General features: G+C 38.6%; 1 protein-coding gene across 3 annotated transcripts in view; it reads left to right on the plus strand.

Annotated features, from left to right (window-relative positions):
- The window catches only part of Ghr (growth hormone receptor), a 264,150-nt gene extending 245,643 nt beyond the window's left edge, over positions 1 to 18,507 (plus strand). For all 3 annotated transcript variants that reach the window (XM_055601049.1, XM_055601048.1, XM_055601047.1), the window contains 3 exons: positions 2,665 to 2,755; positions 15,278 to 15,347; positions 15,572 to 18,507. In XM_055601049.1, the coding sequence (XP_055457024.1) occupies positions 2,665 to 2,755; positions 15,278 to 15,347; positions 15,572 to 16,540 (1,130 nt within the window). In that variant the 3' untranslated portion in view covers positions 16,541 to 18,507. The remainder of the gene's footprint in view (positions 1 to 2,664; positions 2,756 to 15,277; positions 15,348 to 15,571) is intronic.
- The last annotated feature ends 8,916 nt before the right edge of the window (positions 18,508 to 27,423 follow it).

Consider the following 27,423-nt stretch of genomic DNA (forward strand, 5'->3'; position numbering starts at 1 on the left):
TGTGTGTGTGTGTGTGTGTGTGTGTGTGTGTGTGTGTGTGTGTGTGTTTTGTTTAGGTCAATATACTCTAGTTTCACATATCAGGAATAAGACATAGAAGTCACTATCTGTAGAAGATGTATGCAATAAAAAAGAAACTACAGGAGGGGCTGGAGAGATGGTTCTGTGGTTAAGACTACTTCCTGTTCTTCTACAGGACCCAAGTTCAATTCCCAGCACCCACCTCAAAATAATGACAACTATCTGTAACACCAGCTCCAGAGAATCTGCCATCTCTAGCCTTTGTGGGCACCTGCACTCATGTACACATACACAAATGTACATAATTAAAAATAATAAATAAATTTTAAATAATTATTATAACAATTATTTAATAGTTATAATAATTATTTAATAATATAATTATTATATAATTAAATAAATTGCAAAAGGATGTTGTTTCAGAATTATTTGATTTAAGAAGGGTACCAGGGCACATGGAAACTCAGACAGGGGAATACAGTGTTTGTCTCTGAACAACAAAATTCTAGGGGGGTATTTTTTTTTCTTCATATATCTCTATATTTCCAATATTTTTCTTTTTTCATTCTTTTTAAAAAATTATTTATTTATTACAATTTATTCACTTTGTATCCCAGCTGTAGCACCCTCCATCTTCTCCCAGTTCCACCCACCCTCCCTCTTCTCCCCCTATGTGCCTTCCCTAGTTCACTGATAGGGGAGGTCCTCCTCCCTTTCTATCTGACCCTCGTCTATCAGGTCTCATCAGGACTGGCTGCATCATCTTCCTCTATGGCCTGGTAAGGCTGCACCCCTTAAGGGGAGGTGGCCACTGAGTTCATGTCAGAGACAATCCCTGCCCCCTTACTAGGGAACCCACTTGGAAACTGAACAGGTGTCAAGGTCCTCTCCATGTATGGTCCTTGGGTGAAGTATGGATCTCTGTAGGCCCTCCTGGGCCCAGGTTTTTTGGTGGTCTTCTGTCCCCTTTAGGTCTTTCTATCTCCCTCATCTTCCATAAAGTTTCCTACCCTCTGCCCAAAGTTTGGTTATGAGTCTCAGTATCTCTCTCCATACCCTGCTGGGTAGAGTCTTTTAGAGGTCCTCTGTGGTAGGCTCCTGTCCTGTTGCTTGTCTTCTCCTACTTCCAATGTCTGTCCTGTTTGCTCTTCTGAGTGAGGTTTCAGCCTCTTCCCTAGGTCCTCCTTGTTGTATAGCTTCTTAAGACAATATGTTTGTTTTGAATTTGTATCCAGGAGAAAAAAAGTTTATCTAAGGTTTGCAAGAGGAAAGGTGGTGCTCATGGATTTGGGGAAGTAGAGATGTGGTGTTTCCTTAGAGAAGGCCTAGTATGTCATGTTTTAGTCATACTTATGGTACACAAGAAGCATTTGGATCTCCTACACAGGAAAACTACAGAGATGACAGGAGATTTCTAGGTGTCTATATTAAAAGATAGTAAGCTTCTGCCTCTATGGTAAGAATATTGGGAGATAGAAGTTTCACAGACCAATTCTCCCAAGGCTCACAAAGTATACCAGTATCTGAGCAGCCTCACTACAGTGACATAAACTTTCAGTTTCAAAGCTGTAAAAATGTAGAACGTGCCTGGGTATATCACAGCTACTCTGTCCTCATAACTTCAATATATCCTCTGTGTGGAAGCTAAAAAATACCGTTAAAGTTTAAAATATAGCAGCTCAGTCTCCAAGTGGGTTACCTAGTAATGGGAACAGGGACTGTCTCTGACATGAACTCAGTGGCTGGCTCTTTGATCACTTCCTCCTGATGGGCAGCAGCCTTACCAGGCCACAGAGGAAGACAGGGCAGACAGTCCTGATGAGACCTGAAAAGTTAGGGTCAGAAGGAAGAGGAGTAGGACCTCCCCTATCAGTGAACTTGAAGAGGGGTATGGGAGGAGATAAGGGAGGGACGGTGAGATTGGGAGGGGATAAAGGAGGGGGCTACAGCTGGGGTACAATGTGAATAAACTGTAATTAATAAAAACAAATAATTTTTTTAGAAATGAAAAAAATATTAAATAGGCATTATTTACTTAGTTTTAACAAGCAACAGTTTCTTTCTGATGCTGAAGCCTTGGTGATATTCCTTAGATATCTGGACATATGAGAAGGTTACAGGTTTGGGATTTTGTTTGTGTTTTACAATGTGTGTAAAACGTGGTTTTCATTTATCATTTTTTTTCTTTTTTTACAATAATTTTATTTTTTGAAGGTGTAGTATAATTACATTATCTCCTCTTCCCTTTCTTCCATAAAATCCTCCCATGAACCACCACCAACATCAGGAGGATGGCCACTATCTCACATTCTCTCAAATTCTTGACTTCTTTTTCTTTAACCATTTTTTGCATCTCTCTCTCTCTGTGTGTGTGTGTGTGTGTATGTGTGTGTGTGTGTGTGTGTGTGTGTGTGTGTGTGTGTTTTATGTAAAGGATTTAAACAGTGGACAAGCATGTTGCATCCTTAAGAGCGAAAACAACCAAAGTTGCCCCTTTGTGTTTCCATGGTTACCAAGTGAAACACTAACTGTGCCATATGAATTCAAATTAGCAAACATTTTCAAGTGGGAAAGAACAGTGTAATGTAACCTTTGCTTCAATTATTCATAATTCTGTTAGTAAAATATTCTTTTCTGTTTTAGATTTCCAGTTTCCATGGTTCTTGATTATTATCTTTGGAATATTTGGCATAGCAGTGATGCTATTTGTAGTTATTTTTTCAAAACAGCAAAGGTAGGTGTGAAACACTGACATTAATGTTTTTGCAAGCTCTGATTTCTCTGTATACTCCCAGTTGTTATTGGAAATTTTCTCTTGTACGATAAGAGCAGCTATTTTAATTAACTCAGAAAATTTTAATTTCTCGCTTTGCCTTTATCACATTTATACTCAGCCTGTTAGTGTTTACCTTAGAAAATGGACAGTTTGGGTCAGGAAGTTGTGTAGCACGATAAGAGGTTTGTCCCAGTGACTGGGCATATGTTGACACTTCCCTATCACAGGTGCTCCCTAAGTCATCCCTTCATATCAGGACTCATGGTGTTCCTCGACCTTCAGCAGAGTCTGCTGTGGTAATGGTGTACAATCTAATTTAAGTGACAAACTGAAGCATCCTGAACATGTCACACTAGGAACTTTCTCTGAGTTCTGCCTACAGTGGTGATTTCAAATAAATTTGGATTCCATTTAAATTATTTAACTATACGTGATTTTATATCTCATCTACATTTGTAAATTCATTCAGCATTCCTTCAGAGTTTTAAGAAATTCTGTTTATGTTTTCTTGGAGTCCATAAAATTGGGTAAAACCATTCAGCCACTGGGGTTTGAACTTCTTTGTATCACTTAACCTCTCTGAAAGTCTACATTTTTGTATGCAACATGACTTTTTAAATCACTTTGGAATAATAAAATATCAGTTTTTATTTTGGAAAATAAAATATTTGAAAAAAAATAAAAAATTTATTTTTATGTTGGAAAAAGATTGCAGAAATCATTGTATGCAACACGCAGGAGGAAAATATTGATAGTTTGCCATTTGTTTACATTTAAGATAGTTTTAGAGTCACGTGAAATCATAAGCCTCTTTCTAGGAAAATGTGACTGCCACTTTCAAGATTCTAGGACTCAGTTGTTCTTTGTATTGCAAGTCCTGTGTCTTGGAAAATCCCTTGGTCTAGACCACCAATAGTCGGTTTCTTTATCTAAAATTGAAATCAAGTTCTTCAGCTGAAGCAAGAGGCATCAATGACTCAGGATGGAATATAGAAATATATGGTATGGGCTTTTAGTTGTTGTAGTAATCCAGAATACTCAAACTTTAATATTAGCTATTGTCAAAATAGAATTTTACAAGCCAGATGTGATAGCACAGGCCTTTAATCTCAGTACTGAGGGAAGCAGCAGCAGGTAGATCCCTGTGAGTTCAAGCCAGCCTGGTGTACAAAGCAACTCCAGGATAGCCAAGGCTACGTAGAGAAACTGTCTTGAAAAACTGAAGAAAAAAAAAAAAAAGAATTTTACTAGAAATAATTCAGGTAATGCCTGAATTCTTCAGTGCTAATATTGAAAGACTACAATTGAATGAACTCCATTTTCACTGGGGTTTCATATTGAGTTTAATAATGTAAATAAGGGGGAAAGAAGAAATCACTACGTAATTCAAATTTAAATTCCTTTTTACTCAAATTCCTATTTTGTGAAAACATCTACTACAGTTGAAACAGCACAGTTTTCAGTTGTTTGGGAAAAATAAATATACCTTTAGAATTTTAAGTAAGGTATGAGCTTGAATAATGCCAACAAAAGTCAAATTAGTTGGTTTGAATTAGTCTACAGAGCTAGTGAAATTTACATGGAACTATAGTAAATAAAATTGTTATGTATATAAATCCATTCACCCTTAACACTAATTGTCCATTTCAAGTCATGAAGGCCAAGAAGACATGTGAGATTGTCTAGTTATACTAGCTAACAATATGTAAAACAAAATATCATCCTCTCAATAAGTAGGATTTCAAAAAATAAATATTAGCCTCTGTTTTTGTTTGCCCAGACTGGATGATCTTCAACTTCTGATCCTCCTGCCTCCACCATTCTCAGTTTTATGTAGTGCTAAGAATTCAACCCAAGGCCCTATGCACACTAGGCAAACACTATACCAACTGAGCTGCTATCAGCCCCTAAATACAAGTATATTTTGTTTTCTTTCTTTTTTTTTTTTACTCTTTGTCTCTATTTTCTTTTTTTTCTTTATTAATTACACTTTATTCATTTTGTAAACCCCCCCGTGGTTCCCTCTCTCCTCCCATCCTCCACCCTCTGCATGCATGTCCCTCCCCAAGTCCACTGATAGGGGAGGACTTCTTTTCCTTCCTTCTGATCCTAGTCAATTAGGTATCATCAGGAGTGGCTGCATTGTCTTCTTCTGTGGCCTGGTAATGCTGCTTCCCCCTCAGGGGGGAGGTAATTAAAGAGCAGGCCAATCAGTTCATGTCAGAGACAGTCCCTGTTCCTATTACAATAGAACCCACTTGGATACTGAACTGCCATGGGCTACCTCTGTGCAGGGGTCCTAGGTTATCTCCATGCATAGTCCTTGGTTGGAATAGCAGTCTCAGGAAACACCCCTGTGCTCAGATTTTTTGGTTCTGTTGCTCTCCATGTGGAGTTCCTGTCCTCTCCAGATCTTACTGTTTCCCACTTCTTTCCTAAGATTCTTATTGATTTTTTGTTAGGAGACAAAGAAATGGGTTTCACTGTGATGTCTCCATGCATGTACACACCATGCTTTGTTCTTATTCCCTTACAGCCATCCTCTCCCCCTTCTTGCTGCTTCTCTTCCACCCCACCAATCCATTATTCTGCTCTCTGCGTATATATATCACACTATCTTCCCTGTTCACTGCATTCCTCCAGACCTGTTCCTAGCCTCTAATACTCCCCTTTCTACTTCCCTTTCCCATTTATATATGGATATTAAATATATTAACATTTAAATCTTCTTTCTATACCTGAATGAAAACATGGGGACATTTCTTTCTGCATCTGCCTTATTTCACTGAACTTAACAATCTTCAGTTCGCCCATCTGGCAAATGTGATTTCATTTTCTTTATGGCATGGGCTACATCTGTGTAATGGTTCTAGGTTATCTCCACACATGGTCCTTGATTGGAATATCAGTCTCAGAAAAGACCCCTGTGCCCAGATTTTTTGGTTCTGTTGCTCTCCTTGTGGAGCTCCTGTCCCCTCCAGGTCTTACTATCTCCCCCTTTTTTCACAGGATTCCTTTCACTCTGCTCAAAATTTGGTTATGAGTCTCAGCATCTGCTTTGATACCCTGCTGGGAGGAGTCTTTCAGTGGCCCTCTGTGGTAGGCTCCTGTCCTGTTCCCCGTTTTCTCCCTCTTCTGATATCCGCCCTGTTTTCCTTTCTGAGTGAGGATTGATCATTTTACCCACGGTCCTCCTTCTTGCTTAGCTTCTTTAGGTGTACAGATTTTAGTATGTTTATAAATATATATATATATATATGTAGAGGCCCAGGGTTCAGTTTCCAGTACCCACATGGTGGCTCACAAACATCTGTAAATCCAGTTCCAGTGAATCTTAAACCTTCTTCTGACCTCTGCACACAGCACATTACCACATACATGGTAATGAACATACATACATGAAAACACTTTAAATAAATAAATCTTAAAAATATAAATATATATATATATGTATCCGACTTTCTAATAGTATATCTTCTATGAGTAATGAAGCTTTGAACATACTGCAATGCTCAGTCAAAAATCAACAATTGTGAAATTTGTTTGAAATCTTTATTGCACTCCCACTTTCCTGTGATGAATTGGATTTTTGTGGAAAAAGAATCCGTTTTCTTCATTTTCCTACAGAAACCTTTATCACTACTTAAATTTGCATGTTGTGATAAAAGCAGGAAATGATAGAAAATAGTAGCAATTAGTACAGAACTAACACACAGTCCCAAAATTAAAATGCAGCAAGGAAAGCTACATTTGTCTGTCTTGCTCCGGGGTGTTGAGGGCTCCAGGATTAACGTGTCTTTCAAGTTTTGTAAAAGAACTTTACTCTGTTATAATACAAATAATTCAAAGTAAAAGCCAGCAAAGTGTGTACTGACATTCATACTTGGATTAGGTAAATTTGGACACAGTTTCAACTCAGGATATCTTTCCTCTATGCTTGTTCCCACCACATGACCGACCCAGTCTTATTAATTCATGAAAGAGCTGCATACCCATATAGAGAAATAGGAGACTGAGTGACTGCAGGTACACATGGCAATTTTGATTTCTGAATTGGAGTGAGAATTTTGCTACAAAGTATGAGACTTTGTGACACTCCTATCAGTGGGAACAGGTGTATTTCTGACACTTTTCCCAGCTCTTAAGACAGTTTTCCTTTTATTAGGTTGCCTTGTCCTGCCTTGAAATAAGGGCCTTTGCCTTGTCATATTGAACCTTGTTTTGGAAGCCTTCTCTCTGTCTGTCTTATAGATTAATTAATTAATTAACATCCTGGTAGGAAGATTTCCTCTCTTCTCTCCTCCCAGTCCCTCCCTTTCACTGCCTCTCCCTTCCTCCTGTGCCCTCCTCCCTTTCTCCTCAGATGAGGGGAGACTTCACATGGGTATCAACCCACCTTGGCATATCAAGTAGGACTTCACACAACTTCTTCTACTGAGACTAGACAAGGCTGTCCAGTAAGAAAAAAGGGATCCAAAAGCAGGCAACAGAGTCAGAGGCAGCCCTTGCTTCCTCCTGTCAGAGGACCCACATGAGAACCAACCTGTACAACCGTTACATATGAGTGGCGGGGAGGGCTAGAACCATCCCCTAGATACTCTCTGGTTGATTGTTCAGTCTCTGTGAGCCCTTAAGTGTTGTGGAAAGGATATTAGATTCTAGAGGGTTTCTCTATTCCAGTCGGTTCCCAAATAATCGAGACAGAGACCTTTTAGAATTATAAAAGCTTTAGGGCACCATATCAACCCTCTAAGTTATTTTGCCATTTCCCAGCTGCACACTTCAAATTACTTGCCACAGTTGTTCCTGCTTGGGCTGCTTCTGTTCTATCAGGCCACTCCTCATGGCCACAGGCTCATGGGCCACACTGACCCATGGTAACTTCTTTTCTCGGGCTTCCTCTCTTCCTGTTACATCTTCTTTCTCCTTCTTCTCTCTCCAACTCATGGTTACCATTTTACCCCAAGCCTGGGAACCTAAGCTCAGCCTACTTCTCTTCTGTGCAGCTATAGGCTGTCAGATACTTAATTTAACCAGTCAGAGAGTATTGGTGAAGAGTTTACATAACATCACTTAGTGTACATGAAATTGCATTCCTCAGGACAACAACCAGATCTTGGGGTCCAGTAGTTAGCACTACATAGCACCAGACAAACCTCCAACACCTATGAGTCCAGGCTAGTTGAATTTGTCAGTTTTCTGGTGGCATTTTTGACCTCTCTGGATCTTTCAATTCTTCTTCCCCCTCTTCCATAAGATTCCCCTAGCTCCACCTAATGTTTGGCTGTGTGTCTCTGCTTCTATTTTTATCAGTTGATGGGTGAAGCCACTCAGATGACTGTTAAGCTAGCCTTCTGACCATAAGAATAGCAGAATATTATTGGTTGCTTCAGTGGTGGGCTCTCTCTCTCTCTCTCTCTCTCTCTCTCTCTCTTTCTCTCTCTCTCTTTCTCTCTCTCTCGGCATGCTACTCAAGTAGGGCCAGACATTGGTTGGCTGGGCCAAAGGTTTTGTGTGGGGGTTGGTGTCCACCTCCTTTCACTGGAAGTCCCACCTGGTTACAGGAGATGACCATTTCATGTTCCATATCCTCCACTGCTAGAAGTCCCAGCTCGAATCAACATCATAGACTCCTGGGAGCCCCCATCATCCCACAGATGATCATCCCAACCAATTTCAAATCTCTCTCCCATCCCTCCCCGCACCTGACCTCCAACCCCATTCCTTTACCCATTTCCCTTCCTCCATCTGTGTCAGATGTGTATTTTGTTTCCCCTTCTGAGTGAGATTTAAGCCTCCTCCCTTGGTACCTCCTAGTTACTTATCTTCTTTGGATTATAGGATGATTATCCTGTTCTTTATATCTAATTTCCACTTATAAGTGAATATACACCATGTGTGTCTTTCTAGGTCTGGGTTACCTTACTCAGGATGATCTTTTCTAATTCCATCCATTTGCCTGCATATTTCATGATGACCTTGCTTTTAATGCTGAGTAGTATTCCATTGTGTAAAGATACCACATTTTCTTTATCCATTCTTCAGTTGAGGGACATCTAGGTTGTTTCCAGATCCTGGCTATTATAAATAAAGCTGCTATGAACATAGCTGAGCAAATGTCCTTGTTGTATGGTAGAGCATATTTTGGGTGTTTGCCCAGGAGTAGTACAGCTGGGTCTTGAGGTAGAACTGTCCCCAATTTTCTGAGAAACTACCAGGTTGATTTCCAAAGTGATTATATGAGTCTGCAGTTCCACAAGCAATGAGAGTCCTCCCCTTGCTCCACATCCTCACCAGCATATGCAGTCACTTGAATTTTTGATCTTAGCCATTCTGAGGGGTGTAAGATGGAATCTCAGAGTCATTTTGATTTGCATCCCTGATGATTAAGGGCATTGAATATTTATTTGTTTCTCAGCCATTATATATTCCTCTGTTGAGAATGCTCTGTTTAGCTCAGTATCCCATTTTTTTTTAAAAAAAATATGGATTATTTGGTTTGTTAGTCTTTGAGTTCTTTATATATTTTGGATATTAGCCTTCTATTGGATATCAGGTTGGTGAAGATCTTTTCCTATTCTGTAGGTCACTGTTTTGTCCTATTGACAATGACAGTGTTCTTTGCCTTACAGAATCTTTTCAATTTCATGAGGTCCCACCTACTAATTGTTTGTCTTAAGGCCAGAGTTTTTGGTGTTCTTTTCAGGAAGTTGTCTCATGCACCAATGCATTTGAGACTATTCTCCACTTTCTCTTCTATTAGATACAGTGTATCTGGTTTTATATTGAGGCCTTTGATTCACGTGAACTTGAATTTTGTGCAGGATGATAAATATGGATCTATTCGCATTCTTCTACATGCAGATATCAACTTAGACTAGCACCATTAATTGAAGATGCTTTCCTTTTTTCCATCGCATGGTTTTGGCTTCTTTGTAAAAAACCAGGTGTCTGTAGCTGTGTGGGTTTATTTCTGGGTTTTCAGTTTGATTCCATTGATCAACCTGTCTGTTTTCGTGCCAATACTATGCATTTGTTTATTACTATTTCTCTGTAATACAGAATGAAATCAGGGATGGTGATACCTCCAGAGGTTCTTTTATTGTACAAGATTGTTTAGCTTTTATCATTATTTTTCAATATGAAGTTGAGAATTGCTCTTTAAAGGTCTGTAAAGAATTGTGTTGGGATTTTGTTGGGAACTGTGTTGAGTCTGTAGTTTGCTTTTGATAAGATGACAATTTTTACTATATTAATCCTACCGATCCATGAGCATGGGAGATCTTTCCATCTTCTGATATCTTCTTCAATTTCTTTCTTCAGAGACTTGAAGTTCTTATCACACAGGTCTTTCACTTGCTTGATTAGAGTTACACCAAAATATTTTATATTATTTGTGGCTATTGTAAAGGGTATCATTTCCCCAATTTCTTTCTCAGCCCAATTTTCATTTGTATAAAGGAGGACTACTGATTTTTTTTAAATTAACTTTGTACCCAGCCACTTTCCTGAAGGTGTTTATGAGATGTAGTATTTCTGTGGTAGAATTTTTGGGGTCACTTATGTATTGGATCATATCATCAGCGAATAGTAATACTTTGACTTCTTCCTTTCTAATTTGTATCCCTTTGATCTCTTTTAGTTGTCTAATTGCTCTAGCTAAAACTTCAAGTACTATATTGAAGAGATATGGAGAGAGTGGGTAGACTTCTCTTATCCCCAATTTTAGTAGAATTGCTTAAGTTTCTCTCCATTTAATTTGATATTGTCTATTGGCTTGATATGTATTGCCTTTATTGTGTTTAGGTGTGAATCTTGTATCCCGGATCTCTCCAAGATTTTTAACATGAAGGGGTATTGAATTTTGTCAAAGGCTTTTTCAGCATCTAATGAAGTGATCATATGTTTGTGTTTGTTTGTTTTTTTCCTTCAATCTTTTTATATAGTGGATTACATTCCTGGATTTTTCCCATCCCTGCATCCCTGGAATGAAGCCTACTTGGTCATGTGGATTATGTTTTTGATATGGTTTTGGATTTGGTTTGCAAGTATTTTGTTGAATTTTTTGCATCACTGTTCATAAGGAAATAATGGAAATTGTTTGGAAATTCTCTTTCTTTTTGAGTCTGTGTTGTTTAGATATCAGGATGACTATGACCTCATAGAATGAGTTTGGCAAAGTTTTTCTGTTTCTATTTTGTGGAATATTTGAAGAATGTTGGTATTAGCTTTTCTTTGAATGTCAGGTAGAATTCTCTTCTGAAACCATCTGTCCCAGGCCTTCTTTTTTTTGAGACTTTTTAAATTAAATTTTTATTTTTTATATTAATTACAGTTTATTCACTTTGTTTCCCAGATGTAGCCTCCTCTCTTATTCCCTCCCAATCTCACCCTCCCTCCTTCATCTCCTCCCTGCCTTTCTCTAAGTCCACTGATAGAGGAGGTCCTCCTTCCTTCCATCTGACTCTAGCTTATCAGGTCTCATCAGGACTGGCTGCAAAATCCTCCTCTGAATGACACCTTCTATTTCCTTAAGGGTTATAGGTCTATTTAAATTGTTTACCTGGTCTTGATTTAACTTTAGTAAGTGGCATCTACCAAGAAAATTGTTTATTTCATTTAGATTTTTCTAGTATTGTGGAGTACAAGCTTCTGAAGTAAGACCTAATGATTCTTTGGAGTTCCTCAGTATCTCCCTTTTCATTTCTGCTTTTGTTAATTTGGATAATGTCTGTCTGCCTTTTAGTTAGTTTAGTTTATCTTGTTGATTTTCTCAAAGAACCAGCTCTTGGTTGTCCTGATTTTTTTGTATTGTTACTTTTGTTCTTATTTGTTGATTTTAATTTTGAATTTGATTATTTCCTGCCATATAACCTCTTGGGTGTGTTTGCTTCTTTTTGTTCTAGAGCTTTCACATGTGCTTTTAAATTTCTGTATGAGATCTCCAAGTTCTTTATGAAGGCACTTAGTGCTATGAACTTTCTGCTTTCATTGTGTCCCAAATGTTTTGGTATGTGTGCATTCATTTTCATTGAATTTTAGAAAGTCTTCAATTTTTTTTATTTCTTCCTTGGCTCATTAGTCATTGAGTAGAGAGTTGTTGAGTTTCCATGAATTTATAGGCTTTCTGTTGTTGTTGAAGTCCATCTTTAACATAAGGTGGTCTGATAAGATACAGGGAGTTACTTCAATTTTCTTGTATTTGTTAAGACTTGCTTTATATCTGAGTTTATGGTCAATTTTGGAGAAGGTTCCATGAGGTGCTGAGAAGAAGGTATATTCTTTGGTGTTTGGATAAAATGTTCTGTAAATATTAGGTCCATTTGATTCATAACATCTGTTAATTTTATTATTTCTCTGTTTAGTTTCTGCCAAGATGACCCATCCATTGGTGAGAGAGGGGTGTTGAAGTCTTCTACTATTTTTCTTTATTTTTCTTTTTTTATTTATCACAATTTATTCACTTTGTATCCCAGTTGTAGCCCCCTTCTTCTTCCCCTCCCAATTCCACCCTCCTTCCCCCTTCTCTTCCCACTCCCCTTCCCCAGTCCACTGATGGGGGAGGTCCTCCTCCCCTTCCCTCTGACCCTAACCTATCAGGTCTCATCAGGACTGGCTGCATTGTCTTTCTCTGTGGCTAGGTAAGGCTGCTCCCCAGTCAGAGGGAGGTGATCAAAGAGCCAGCCACTGAGATCATGTCAGAGACAGTCCCTGTTCCCCTTACTAGGGTACCCCCTTGGAAACTTGGACACAGAGCTGCCATGGACTACATCTGTTCAGGGGTTCTGGGTTATCTCCAGGCATGGTCCTTGGTACAGAAATTGTGGTACATTTATACAATGGAATACTAGTCAGCAAAGAAAATCATGAAATTTGCAGGCAAATGGATAGAACTAGAAAAGATCATCCTGAGTGAGGTATCACAAACTCTAAAAGAAACACATAGTATTGATTGTGTTCTCATGCTGGCTTTTAGCCATCTGGTTGTCTATGGTATTGGTAGTCTATTGCCCAAGTTGTGGGCAAGGAAAAGGAGCACAGGGAGCAGGTGCAGTTTACCTCTGTTGGGAGTGTTTTAGGAGGAATAGTGGGAAGGGTCAATTCTTACCTGGTACTCCCTGATGGCAGCAGGCCCCTGTGGATACAGGTAGATTTGTGGGCCCAGAATGGAGGGAACAGCTGGCAGGGGCTTGCCCAGAGGGACCCAGCACACAGGGGGCTGGGATCTGTCTATAAAATGCTCATCTGTGTGTCCCCAGTGGCAGCAGTCCTCCAGAGATAAAGGCTGAGCTGTGTGCCAGGTATGTGGTACAATGAGGACAAAGTGGGGCTCACCACCTCAGGGCTTGCTGGGAATCATGGGGGAAGGGGAGGCTCATCTGTGGTCCCTGGTGGCAACTGGCCTCTGGGAATGCAGATAGGACTATGGGCCACAAGATGGAGTACACAGGGAACAGGGTGTAGTTCTTTACTGCTGGACTTGCTCAAGGGGATCTAGCAGGCAGGGGGCTGGGGTGTAGGGGTTGTACCTGTCTGTCCCAGGTAGCAGCAAGCCTCCAGAGATGCAGTGTGCACTGTGTGCCAGGAATGGGCCTTCTCTTTCCTAAGGGAAAACTGGGGATTGGAGTGGATCTTGAGAAGAAGAGAGGTGAGGGAAGGTAGGAGGAGTAAAGAGAGGGGAAAGTGTGGGATGTATTATATGAGCAAACAATCTATTTTTAACCTTAAATATTGAAATGTGCAGTCAAACTAGGCTGATATTTCTGCATACTGCATAAGCTGAAAAGGGGGCCAGCTCTCCCATTTGAGGAGACATACAGCTTACTGCTATCATAATTGATTCATTGATTTACACTACTAGCTCGGGCCCTTGGAGTTGGGAGATCTCCGTGGTTTAATGTCATCACAACTACAGAAAGCCACTAGCATCTGCCAAAATAGATCACGTTCTTTAAAAAGGAGACATATGTGTCACAAAATCAAACATTAGCTATTTGGGAATCTTTGTTTCATATCACTGAGATTACTTTGCATTTTTAGTCTTTGAAAACTTGAAAGATGCATTTATGGATGCAGAAGCAAAGAACAGAGAGGCATAGGACAGACAGCTAGCTTTGGAGCAATCACTCTGGGCCTGAGCACCAGCCCTCCCAAGGGTCTTGTAGGAGTGGAGTGCTCAGATAATATCTTCCTTCCTTGTAGCTGTAAAGATTAGGTAAAATGTTTAATGCAAGAGTCGATCATCTTGATCTGTAAATAATCATGTGGTGAGGTTTTAGGCTTTAGGGACCACATCTGTATCACAACCACTCAGTTTTCCCACTGAGGTATGGAGGTATCCAGAGTTCATTGTGTTGGTGTTAAGGCAGAAACTCTGCTTAATGCTTGCAACAAAATAGATGATTTGTTCAAATTTGTTCAAGAAATGCTTACAGAGCAACTTCTAAATAATAAAAGCTAAGTAATAGAATTTCAGGAGGACACCAAATCAATAGAGTAAAAATTGAAATTAATTATGGTCAAAACCAATTTCAGAAACTAGAGAGGTGGTTCAACAACTGAGAGTGCATACTGCTCTCATAGAGGACCCCAAGTTCAATTGCCAGTAACCACACAGGTGACTCACATCTTTCTTTAATTTCAACTCTAGAGAATCTGCCACCCTCTTCTGCCCTTCCTAGGCACCTACTCATTTATGGAATATAATCACAGAGAGACACATAAAATAAAAATTAAAAAAAAACTTGAAAGGGATACGAGGAAAGGTTTTGAGAGAGGGCAACTGGGAGGGGGCTGAGGAAAAGAAAGGAAGGGGAAAACAGGGGAATTTAATCGAATTAAATTAAATCGAATTTAATTCGATTTAAATTAATAATAGATATTTTTAAAGAAAATTTATTTCAACATTTGAAAAAGAAATGTAAACAGATCATAGTATTATACATATAAATTTATCTTTACTGGAGATAATTTAGATGGTCTGTCCTACTTTCAATGATCCATGCAATATCATGCTGTCTAGAAATCATTTTAAATGTTTTTAGTTACTATGCGCTGTATACTGCTAACTTAGACCAACACACTCTTTTTCAGGGGTGAAAATAAGTTTAGTTCTACTTTCTGGATTGTTTCATTTTCTTCTTGATACCATATGCTTTAAGCGTGTCTTATTTAGAAGTAATATGGAAGTTGGCTTTAGAAAGAATTAGATTCTGCACTGCCAAATACTAAAATTGACTACTCATCAAAAGCACTAAGAAAAAAAAAAACATATTAGAGGAAAACGACATTTTAACTAAATGATCTTAAATGAAGCCTTTTTTTTTTTTTTTTTGTCACCTACTGTTTAATAATCTCCCTGACTTTTTCATAGTCTGTTTATTCAAGATATGAGATATGGCTACATTTGATTTCTACCTTTTGAAATAAGAGAACATGTAATTTTTAAGATGTAAAAATAAAACTTTATTTGTTTTCAAGGATTAAGATGCTGATTTTACCCCCAGTCCCAGTTCCGAAGATTAAAGGAATTGATCCCGATCTTCTCAAGGTAATTTATGCTAATTGGAGTTCGTTCACGAGAAAGCAATACCTAAAGAAACACTGCCCTCTTTTAAGAAGATTTTGGGTGTTTGATTGTTTGGTTGGTGTTTTTGTTGTTTTGTTTTCATTGGGGGTGGTTGTTTGTTTTGCAAACTCAACGCATCCTATTTAAAATTATGTAATCATTTCGAGTTGATTTTCATAGATCTCCACTTTCTGTCTGCCTCCTAGGAAGGAAAATTGGAGGAGGTGAACACCATCTTAGGCATTCATGATAACTACAAACCTGACTTCTACAATGATGACTCCTGGGTTGAGTTTATTGAGCTAGATATTGATGACCCAGATGAAAAGACTGAAGGGTCAGACACAGACAGACTTCTAAGCAAAGACCATGAGAAATCAGTTAGTATCCTTGGAGCAAAAGATGATGATTCTGGACGTACCAGCTGTTATGATCCTGAAATTTTGGACACTGATTTCCACACCAGTGACATGGGTGATGGTACCTCACAGATTACTCAGTCACAGAAGTTAAGAGCGGAAGCCGATCTCTTGTGCCTTGACCAGAAGAATCTAAAACACTCAACTTATGATGCTTCCCTTGGCTCCCCGGGCATTACTCCAGCAGTGGAAGAAAACAAACCACAGGCACTCGTGAGCAGTGAAACTGAATCAACCCACCAACTGGCCTCTACACTGATGAGCAATCCCTCTTCACTTGCTAACATTGACTTTTATGCCCAAGTAAGCGATATTACACCAGCAGGCAGAGTAGTCCTTTCCCCAGGTCAAAAGATTAAGGCAGGAATAGCCCAGTGCAACACGCAGCCAGAGGCGGCCGCACCCTGCCAAGAAAATTACGGCATGAATAGTGCCTACTTCTGTGAGTCAGATGCCAAAAAGTGCATCGCTGTGGCCCCTCACATGGAGGCCAGGTCATGTGCAAAACCAGACTTTAACCAGGAGGACATTTATATCACCACAGAAAGCCTTACCACTACTGCACGGATGTCCAAGACAACAGAGCTTGCTCCAGATGCTGAGGTGCCTGTCCCAGACTACACCGCGGTTCACACCGTGCAGTCGCCACGGGGCCTTATACTCAACGCGACTGCTTTGCCTTTGCCTGACAAAAAGAAGTTCCTCTCCTCTTGTGGCTATGTGAGCACAGACCAACTGAACAAAATCATGCAGTAGCCTTTCCTATCTTTATTGGTAAAGAAATGGCTGGGCATGAGCGCTTAAACCAAAAACTATGTTTAAATCTGTGTTGGGAGAGTGTGAGGGTGAATGTGGATTGAAAAACACCTTTTCTGGAAATGTCGAAACATTAGCTAAAGTGGAAAATCAAGAATGCTTAATCAGATTGATACTCCCATTGTGAATTATCAATATTTTAAAGAATTGTCTCTAAGACTGTTTAGTCGCAGTGATTGTACCGTGGGTCTTAATTTTGTGATATTAAGCATTAAATAGCTAAGTCTTTCATGTATGTAAATCATGCTTTTTGAAAAAAAGCAAACCAATCAGGAAATTGAATGCAGAGTGTAGCACAGGCTAATTTCCCTTTCTTTTTAAAAATAACTGGGAACTAAAGCTCTAAGTGAGAAGGTAAAACTAGTTTGGATATGCAAAACATTTATTTTGACATAAAACTGATAAAGCTATTTTTAATAATTTACACTTTAAGCATTGATATTTTATAATACACTGCACATATTGTAGTTCACAACAATCCAGCCAAGGGTATAACAACTACAATGTAAAGAGGGTTTAACGCTTTGGTCAATAAACCTAAAGAAAAAGAAACAAGTTAGATTTTTACAAAGCCCTTTTTATAACTCCCAGAAATTCTTAAATCTAAATATGTCTAATAACCCACATTATTGGAACAAACTCATTTTAAAATTTTAAACAAATATTTTTAATTTAGAAAACTTAAAAATTTTCCTACAGATCAACATATCATACGCCAAACAATAACAGAAATGATAATAATAAAAGAAATGCTTTCTTCAATGAATTTAAGTTCAAACCACAGGGCTGCTAGTAGGAGAAGTAGATGCGATGGTTTTGTGATTGGCCAAGTTGTGGGAGAGCTGCAGGGGCACACTGGGTTGGGTTTTGCTAGCTGAGAGAGCAGGAAAAGGATCCCCCTCCCATGGAGTTCTGCCTCCTTGAAAACAGCTCGGTTCTTATAGGAACCTAAGAATTAATATACACAAGGAGAAATTCACATGTGTGAAATCCAGTAGCAGGTGGGATAAAGTTAAGCAGGTAATAGAAAAATAAAGACCTAGATCTTTGTTTCACAGCCAGACACAGTCTTTTAATTCATGGCAAAGAAGGGGAGGGGCAGAATAAATGACTTTGCACTCACAAAGGATAACTCAGAATTAATTAAACAAATAACAGAAACCTTGTCATCAAACTTTTTATAAGGTGTATTCTAAGCAGTAAAAACTTTCATCACTTCTTACTTTTTCCTCCCCCAGGGAGATTGATCTCAAACATGGTAGAAAACAAACAATATAAGAACCACTTTCTGATTCTCTAATAATGTAAACATAGTTCTTTGGGTTAGCCCTGTAAAAGATTTGTGAGAGAGAAAGGACCCTTAGCCTGCTCAAGAATGCTTCTCATTTTAAGTATTTTTAGAAGCTTGAAACTTTAAAATTGCCTTTAACTTTTAATGGTATTTACCGTTTTGCTCAGACCTTTGTGGGAAAACAGGCTTAATGTTTAGTGATTTAAAGTTCTCTTTCATGCAGGAGAGACAGTGAAAATCTAGCATTGGGTGTTTAAGGCTCACCGTGTTATGTTGTAATAGATTCTAATAATTTTTTCTGATACCTTGCTGCTATGGTTTCTCCAATGGCTACATGATTTAGTTCATATGAAATATCATCAACTTAGAATCTATTCAACTTAAAGACGTGTGTTTTGATGAACTATCTTACCATTTCACCATAGGCTTACCAGGTTTCTATAGCCAAAAATAGTTAAATACCTCAATCAGTCCCAGAATGTCATTTTTTGGTACTTTGCTGGCCACACAAGCCATTATTCACAGTATGACTAGTTGTGTCCTGCAGTCTATATTTAATTTTCTTTTATGTCTGTGGAGTTTTCCCTTCAAAGTTCAATAAATTTATTTTCTTGGATTTCTGATCATGTGAGTTTCTGTTATCCCCACCATGAAGCGCCCTAACCCAGGCTGTGAACTGAGACTAGCCAATTGTAAAGGACTTAGAGTTAGTTTAAACATATCAGCAAGTAGTGGATCACACAGTGACGGGGGGGGGGGTATGGGGTAGCTAAGATATGCTTTTTCTTGTATGGACTGTGATTTCTCCTCAGACTACAACCTCATGTGGACAGAGACTTCCAGAGCCACGCTTTGAACACATCATAAAAGTTAAATGGTGAGTCGATGTGGACCATGTGGGAAATGGAAAGAGGGGGATGTTTGGTATTATCTCTAAGCTACATTACTAACTTGAGTGTGTTACCAGGAATCGGTTCTACCTGAACTCACATACTGACAATTTGTCATGTTAACTGCTTGTCATCATAGGAAGCACACAGTAAGTCTCTATAGTAGTTGCTTTTCTCATTGCCTGAATGAGCAATTTGGGGATAAGAGGTTTGTTATGTTCACAGTTTAGAGGGTGGGAAGGGCATGGCAGCTGGGCTGGCTTGGTCTGTAACATTGGGAGCTTGCAACATGACTTGTTCACACCTTGGAGGACAAGGAAACAAAGCTCCAACTGGAATGAGGGGCAAATATAATTTTCAGTGTCTACCCACAGCTACCTGGGTATGTCAGGTATGCCCATAAACCCAAAAGTTCCACAGCTCATCAAAGAGAGCCATCAGCTTGGAACCAAGTACTCAAACACATGAGCCTCCAGAAGGCATTTCATATTCAAGCCATAAGAGTTTCTTATTTGTTGGTTAGGTGGGTTGTATGGGTTGAGATGGAGAGGGCAGCAAAGCTATGAAGCATAGATTCTCACTAGAGGTTTCAGCGGGTGAATCACATGCTCTCAGGTATGCATCGAGTCCTAGGAGGTGGAAGGCTGGCATTGGAATTAGTCAACCACTGAACAATTATTTACTACTTTAGCCAGTTGCATAAACTGCCAAGACTATACTGTACTTGGTGACTTCATTCAATTAAAAAAAAAAAAAACTTTTCTACCTGCTGACTTCTGCTCTTTGATCATTACCTAACATAACTATGATGTGAAACCTCTTAGATTTCCTACTTGTAAATATTCATTGAAAAATTGTGTCCTTTCATGGGGATATGAAAAGATAGTCTGCCTTTTCATTTACATAGAAGAAACCAGAGGTCTGCACTACTGCAAGCATCTGATGCTGATTGCTTACATGTGCTATACAAGACGCAATCTTCTAGAGCTAAAAGAGGTTGCTATCTATTTCAGAAGATTGATGGCACATGACTACATGTATATTTCTATATTTAAACATCTTAATGCTTCTACTGATATATACCAACAGCAAGGTATTCATATGTTTTATAGAAAAACATGTTTGATCATAAATTTATTCCACTAAGAAACCACAAGCAAAGCTGGGTACAATGGCGCACACCATTAATGCCAGCATTTAGGAGGCAGAGGCGGGTAGATCTTTATGAGTTCAAAGACAGCCTGCTCTACAGGGTGAGTTTTAGGACAACCAAAGATACACAGTAAGAACTTGACTCATCTAGGGAGATGATCATGTGGTTTTTTTCTTTCAGTTTGTTAATATGGTGGATCACATTGATGGATTTCTGCATATTGAACCACCCCTGCATACCTGGGATGAAGCCTACTTGGTCATAGTGGATGATATTTTTGATGTGTTCTTGTATTCGGTTTACAAGTATTTTGTTGAGTATTTCTGCGTCAATGTTCATAAGGGAGATTGGCCTGAAATTCTCTCTCTTTGTTGGGTCTTTGTGTGGTTTATGTACCAAGGTGACTATGGCTTCATTGAATGAGTTTGGTAATGTTCCTTCTGTTTCTATTTTGTGGAATAGTTTGAAGAGAATTGGAGTTAGCTCTTCTTTGAAGGTCTGGTAGAATTCTGCACTGAAGCCATCTGGTCCTGGGCTTTTTTTGGATGGGAGACTTTCGATGACTGCTTCTATTTCCTTGGGGGATATAGGACTATTTAATTGATTTACCTGGTCCTGATTCAGCTTTGGTAAGTTGAATCAATCAAGAAAATTGTCCATTTCATAGGTTTTCAAATTTTGTGGCATATATACTTTTGAAGTAAGTCCTAATGATTGTTTGGATTTCTTCAGTGTCTGTAGTTATGTCCTCCTTTTCATTTCTGATTTTGGTGATTTGGATGGTGTCTCTCTGCCTTTTAGTTAGCTTGGCTCAAGAGAATATTTTCTTCCTGAAATACTTTTATGATTGTCTGAGAATTTCATACAAATACAATGTACTTTGGTCAAATTCAGTCCCTACCTATTTAACTTCTCCATATATCTCCAGACATTTTTCCCTCCAAATGCCATGTACTCATTTTACACTCCCAAAGTCCATTTGTTGTTGCCATTATGTGTATAGTATCATCTGCAAGAGCATGGGCAGATTATTGGATAGCCATATCCCTGAAGGAAACTGACACTTCCCTCCCCTAGCCATCACAAGAAAAAAAAAAAACATAACTTCCTCTTCTTATCCATAAGCAACTTCACATCCATTAAAATTTTACGATGAGATTATAGCAATGTACACGTCTTCTGGCTCAACTTCTGCTTCCCCCCCCCCGACTGCTTTGCCATGTCTGTAATTTCTTGAACACTTCATAGTTTCTCATGAAGATTGGAAACAACTTATTTCAAATTTCTATTACTTTGGCCATCCTCACCTCTTCCCATGAATCGCAAATGTTAATTGAATCTAGATTGTGAATACTTTCCCAAAGATTCTCAGTTTACATGCCCACATAAACCAGAGGAATCTTATTTGTGGCCACTCTCTCTGGCTTTCTGAATATATTCCTTAAACAATAAAAATCATGCTTGGAAATCACTGTTATTCATGCACTACAGAATTAGCATCATGCTCATATGCATGAAAGTAACATGAATCTCATTCTCATATCCAGAAGGGCTCTTGGCTAACCAGACACATTGTCAAAAGACAGTAAGATTTTTTTTTTTATTTTTTAAACACCAGCATTTTTATTTATGTTATCATTAGTAGTTTGAACTCATGATATGTATTACTGGGGGTCTCAATACATTTATTAATGGAGTCCACTATAATATTTCAACACATATATTCAACATCTGTTTATTTACCCACCTCTCTTTCTCCCCAATCTCTGGTTTGCATTCAAATTGCATTCAAGACTTTAAAAAAATATTCTAAGTACTTAGTAAAGATTATGTAATACTTATCTTTTTGTGTCTAACTTATTTCATTTACATAATTTTCAGAAATATGGGTGGAACTGGAAGTCATGATTTTTTAGTCACTTTATTATAATAAAAACATTCTACAGCTAGATTAAGGAAGTCTCTCAGACAAACGTTTTTTATGTTCCAACTCTATATATCTCAGTGGACTTTTGAATAGTTAGAATGGTTATTCTGAATCCGTGAGCCTCACTTAGGGTTTTACACTTTCACTATCTGCTACATGTTCGATCACTTATCCACCACCACCACAACAACAACAACAAACCCATGACAGTAAAAACTAGCAAAACAATTACTTTTATGTTCTCCTTTACAATTCATGTGTGCCTGTATTCCATTCTTCACCGTCATCTAGTACTACTCTCTCTTGGTCTCATTTCTAAATTTTATATTATAATATACCCTGTGGAGGAATTTTAATCCAGCAACACAGCTGTTCTGGCAAGGGATCACATCCAAAGTCCTTCTGGGTCTACTTCATCTGGCTGGAAGGCAAACATGCTCTAGATTGCAGTATGATCTGGATAGAATACAGACATGCCCTTAATATACAGTTTTAATCCTAAACAATGAAGATAGGGTTATTTTATGGAAGAAAGCAGTCATGTTTGAAGGTGACATCTAATTGAGGGGTAGATAAAGTGACTAATCAGAGAAAGATTTGATGGAATATATCAGAGAAAGGATACACCCTTCTCTCCCAAGAACAGGACAGGAAAAAGGTAATTTAAGAACAGTGCAGGGAGTGTTCCTTCTGTTTCTTTCTTTTTTTTTTCTTTTTTAATATAATTTTTTATTTATTACAATTTATTCACTTTGTATCCCAGCTGTAGCCCCACCCTCATCCCCTCCCAATCCCACCTCCCTCCCTCCCTAATCTCCTCCCATGTCCCTTGCCCAGTCCACTAATAGTGGAGGTCCTCCTCCCCTTACATCTGACCCTAGCCTATCAGGTCTCATCAGAACTGTCTTTCATAGTCTTCCTCTGTGGCCTGATCAGGCTGCTCCCCCTTCAGGCAGAAGTGGTTAAAGAGTCAGCCACTGAGTTCATGTCAGAGACAGCTCCTGCTGCCCTTACTAGGGTGCCCATTTGGAGACTGAGCTGCCAAAGGCTACCTCTGTGCTGGGAGTCTAGGTTATCTCCTTGAATGGTCCTTGGTTGGAGTATCAGTCTCAGAAAAGACCCATAGCCAGTATCTGGAAACAACTCAGATGTACCTCAGTTGAGGAATGGATACAGAAATTGTGGTACATTTACACAATGGAATACTACTAAACTACTAAAAACAAGGAAATCATGAAATTTACAGGCAAATGTTGGGAACTAGAAAAGATCATCCTGAGTGAGGTATCCCAAAAGCAGAAAGACACATATGGTATATACTCACTTGGAAGTGGATATTAGACATATAGGATAATCATACTAAAATCTGTACACCTAAAGAAGCTAAGCAAGAAGGAGGACCCTGGGTAAGGTGCTCAATCTTCATTCAGAAAGGCAAACGGGATAGACATCAGAGAAGGGTGAAAATAAGGAACAAGACAGGAGCCTACCACAGAGGGCCTCTGAAAGATTCTACCCAGGACGATATTAAAGCAGATGCTGAGGCTCATAGCCAAACTTTGGGCAGAGTTCAGAGAATCTTATGAAAGAAGGGGAGATAGAAAGACCTGGAAGGGTCTGGAGCTCTACAAGGAGAACAACAGAACCAAAAAAATCTGTTATTTTGTGGAATAGTTTGAGGAGTATTGGTGTTAGCTCGTTTTTTTGTTTTTATTTATTTATTTTTTTTGTATTTTATTTTTTTCTTATCAGTTACATTTTATTAACTTTGTACCCCAGCCATGTCCCGATCCCTCATTCCCTCCCAGTCCCTCCCTCCCTCCCTCCTCTCCACCGTGCCCCTTGCCAAGTCCACTGATAGGGGGGACCTCCTCCCCATTCATCTGATCCTGTTTTATCAGGTATCTTCAGGACTGGCTGCAAAGCTCTCCTCTGTGGCCTAACAGGACTGCTCCTCCCTTGGGGGGTGGGGAGGCCAAAGAGCCAGTCATTGATTTCCTGTTAGAAATAGTCCTTGTTCCCCTCACTATGGGAAACCAATTGGTTACTGAGCTACCACAGGCTACATCTGAGCAGAGGTTCTAGGTTACATTCATACATGGTCCTTGGTTGCATGTCAGTCTCAGAAAAGAGACCCTGTGCCCAGATATCTTTGGTCCTTGTGGAGCTCCTATCCTTTCCTCATCAGACTAACTCTCCTTCTTTCTTAGCTCGTTTTTGAAAGTCTGGTAGAATTCCATGCTAAAACCATCTGACTTTGGGCTTTTTTTGATTGGAAGACTTTTGACGGCAGCTTCTATTTCCTTAGGGGTTATAGGACTGTTTAAACTGTTTGCCTGGTCTTGATTTAGTTGGTAGGTGAAATCCATCAAGAAAATTGTTCGTTTCCTTTAGATTTTCTGGTTTTGTGGAATACAGACTATTGAAGTAAGACCTAAAGATCCTTTAAATTTCCTCAGTGTCTGTTGTTATGTCCAACTTTTCATTTCTGATTTTGTTAATTCGGGTATTGCCTTTCTGTCTTTTAGTTAGTTGGGTTAGGAATTTGTCTAACCTGTTAGTTTTCTCAAAGAACAAACTCTTGGTTTCTTTGATTCTTTGTATTGCTCTCCTTGTTTCTGATTTATTAATTTCAGCCCTGGGTTAGATTATTTCCTGCCATCTACTCCTCTTGGATGTGTTTGCTTCTTTTTTTTCTAAAGCTTTCGGGTGAGCTGTTAAGTTGCTAATGTGGAATTTCCCCAATTTCTTTATGAAGGCACTTAGTGCTATGAACTTTCCTCTTAGCTCTGCTTTCATGATGTTCCCATAAGTTTGGATAAATTGTGCCCTCATTTTCATTGAATTGTAGGAAGTCTTTAATCCATGGGGATTTGAAAAAAAACAAACAAACAAACAACAAAACAATGGGTTATTTCAAATCCCATGTTTCAGTTAAGGTTTGCTTTCTGTGTAATACGAAGAAAAGGTATATTCATTTGTGTTTGGGTGAAAAGTTCTGTAGATATCTATTAGCTCCATTTGATTCATGACCTCTGATAGCTTCATTATTTCAGAAAACTTGGAACAGCCATACCTTAAGACCCAGCTATACCACTCCTGGAATACACCCAAAAGATGTTCCACCATACATCAAGAACATTTGTTCAACCATGTTCATAGCAGCGCTATTCATAATAACGAGAAACTGGAAACAACCTAGGTGTCTCTCAACCTAATTATGGATTTAAAAAAAAAACTGTGGTATATTTACACAATGAATACTACTCAACCATTAAAAACAAGGGAATCATGAAATTTGCAGGTAAATGGATAGAACTAAAAAGATCATCCTGAGTGAGGTAACACAGAACCAGAAAGATACACATGGTATATACTCTAAGTGGATTTTAGTCATATTGTACAGGACAGACATACTACGACACATAGACCCCAAGAATATGAATACAATGGACATCTTAGGCCTCAGGTCAGCCAACTAGTTATGGGAATGGGGGACAGCTCTGACACAGACTATGTTGCCAGCTTTTGATCACTTCCCCCTGATGGGACTTTCCTATCAGGCCACAGGGAGGAAGAGAAACTCAGTCCTCATGTGAATAGATGAGTTGGGGTGTCTGGGTAGGGTGCTCTCTATTCTAAATAATAGGGGAGAGAGGGTGTAGTTTAGAGGATAGGACTGGGAGGAGAAGAGGAAGAGTCCCATGTCCTAGATGTAAATTGGATTAATTTAAAAGAAGAAGAAGAAGAACAGTGCAGGGAAAAAGGTTGTTTTGTTTTGTTTTGTTTTGTTTTGTTTTGTTTTGTTTTGTTTTGCTTTTTACCAAGAGTTTCTTACCAGGACAGTTTTACAGAGACAGGTTGAAGAGAGAAAAAGCTAGACACAGGTGAAGACAGAACAGGTGAGAAGGTGCTCAGAAGATTAAAACATATTGCCGGAATTAGTTTGAGATCAAGCAGAGCAATTCAGTCAAAAGCCAAGAGAAGTTTAGGCTAGAACAGCTGAGTTGAACCAGCCAATGAAAGTTCAGAAAGAGCTAGATAAGCCTGGGAATTGCCCTCATCTCATCCCCTCACCTGAGGATATAAAATGGCATTTACAATAACTATTCTCTCTCTCTCTCTCTCTCTCTCTCTCTCTCTCTCTCTCTGTGTGTGTGTGTGTGTGTGTGTGTGTGTGTGTGTGTGTGTGTGTGTGTGTGAAAAACATGCAGTTCTTTTCTCGCTGAGTTTGGGTGACCTTGCTTAATATTATACTTTCTATGTCCATCTATTTTCAGTCAAATTTCATTTTTCTTTGTATGTGTAGAATATTTTCTGCTATTTCTGCCACATTTTCATTAGCCACTCACTTGCTGATAAACATCTAAGTTGGTTCCATTTCCTTGCTATCATAAATAGAACATCAGTAAACATGCATGTGCACTTCGGTAAGAGACAGAGTTCTCTAGGTATATGCTTAGGAGTAAAATAACTTGATTGTATGGTAGTGGTATTTTTAATTTTGTTAGGAACTTCCAACCTGATATGGCTGTATTCTTTTAACTCCACATCAGCAGTGAATAATGGTTCCTCTTTCCTCACATCTTTTGTAATATTGGTTGTCAGATACTTGATGATAGCTACTCTGACTGGGGTGTGGTAGTTCCTTAAAATAGTTTTAATTTTGAATTTACCAGATGCTTAGGGATATGAAACACTTTATAAAACAGTTATTGACCACTTGTGTTTTTCTTTTGAAACTGGAAAGACTTTTCATACTCCTGGATTGTTAGATCATATATCAAGAAAATACTTATACTACCAAAATTAATCTAAATATTTAATACAATACCCATAAATATCCCAAAGTTACACCTCACATATCTAGAATAAAAAATATCTAAGAATTTGTAAAGAACTGACCCATATATGTGAGTGTATGTACATATATGTATACATATATGTATATACATATATATACACATTTATATACATCTATTGCTTTGGTTATAAAGTTAAGTACACAGCTGCTAGTATCATAATACCCAATCTCAAATTACACTACCAAACTATAGTGATAAAGACAACCTGGTACTGACATAAAAATCAATAGATAGACAAACAGAAAATATTATACAGTGTAAAATAAACCAATAAACCTATGGATTTCAAAAAACAGGCAAAAATCATTCAGAGAGAAAAGATAGCCTATTAAGTATGGTGCTGGAAAATTAGGCCCCTGCAGAAGAATGAAATTAGACTCAAATATTTCCCCTTGTCCAAAAATCAATTTGAAATAGACAAAAGATATAACGGGAAATAATGGAACAAGAAGGCTTAAATTTGGGTCAGGGAGCAGAGAAAGAGTAGAGGATGTAGTATAGGAAAGGATAACACAAAAGACCTTTCAAAAACAGATGAAAACATCCAACTGCAGAAGCTATGAACTCTGAAAGCTACAATAATGACTCATCTAGTGAGACATGCCCACTGGGGCAACAGTGACGTGAATACTATGGAAGTATCCAAAAACTTTTATATTTTGTTTTTGTTTTTGTGTGTTTCCAGACATAGTTTCTC

This window comes from Psammomys obesus, unplaced genomic scaffold, assembly GCF_907164565.1.
Source record: "Psammomys obesus unplaced genomic scaffold, mPsaObe1.curated_primary_1811, whole genome shotgun sequence".
Lineage (NCBI taxonomy): Eukaryota > Metazoa > Chordata > Mammalia > Rodentia > Muridae > Psammomys > Psammomys obesus.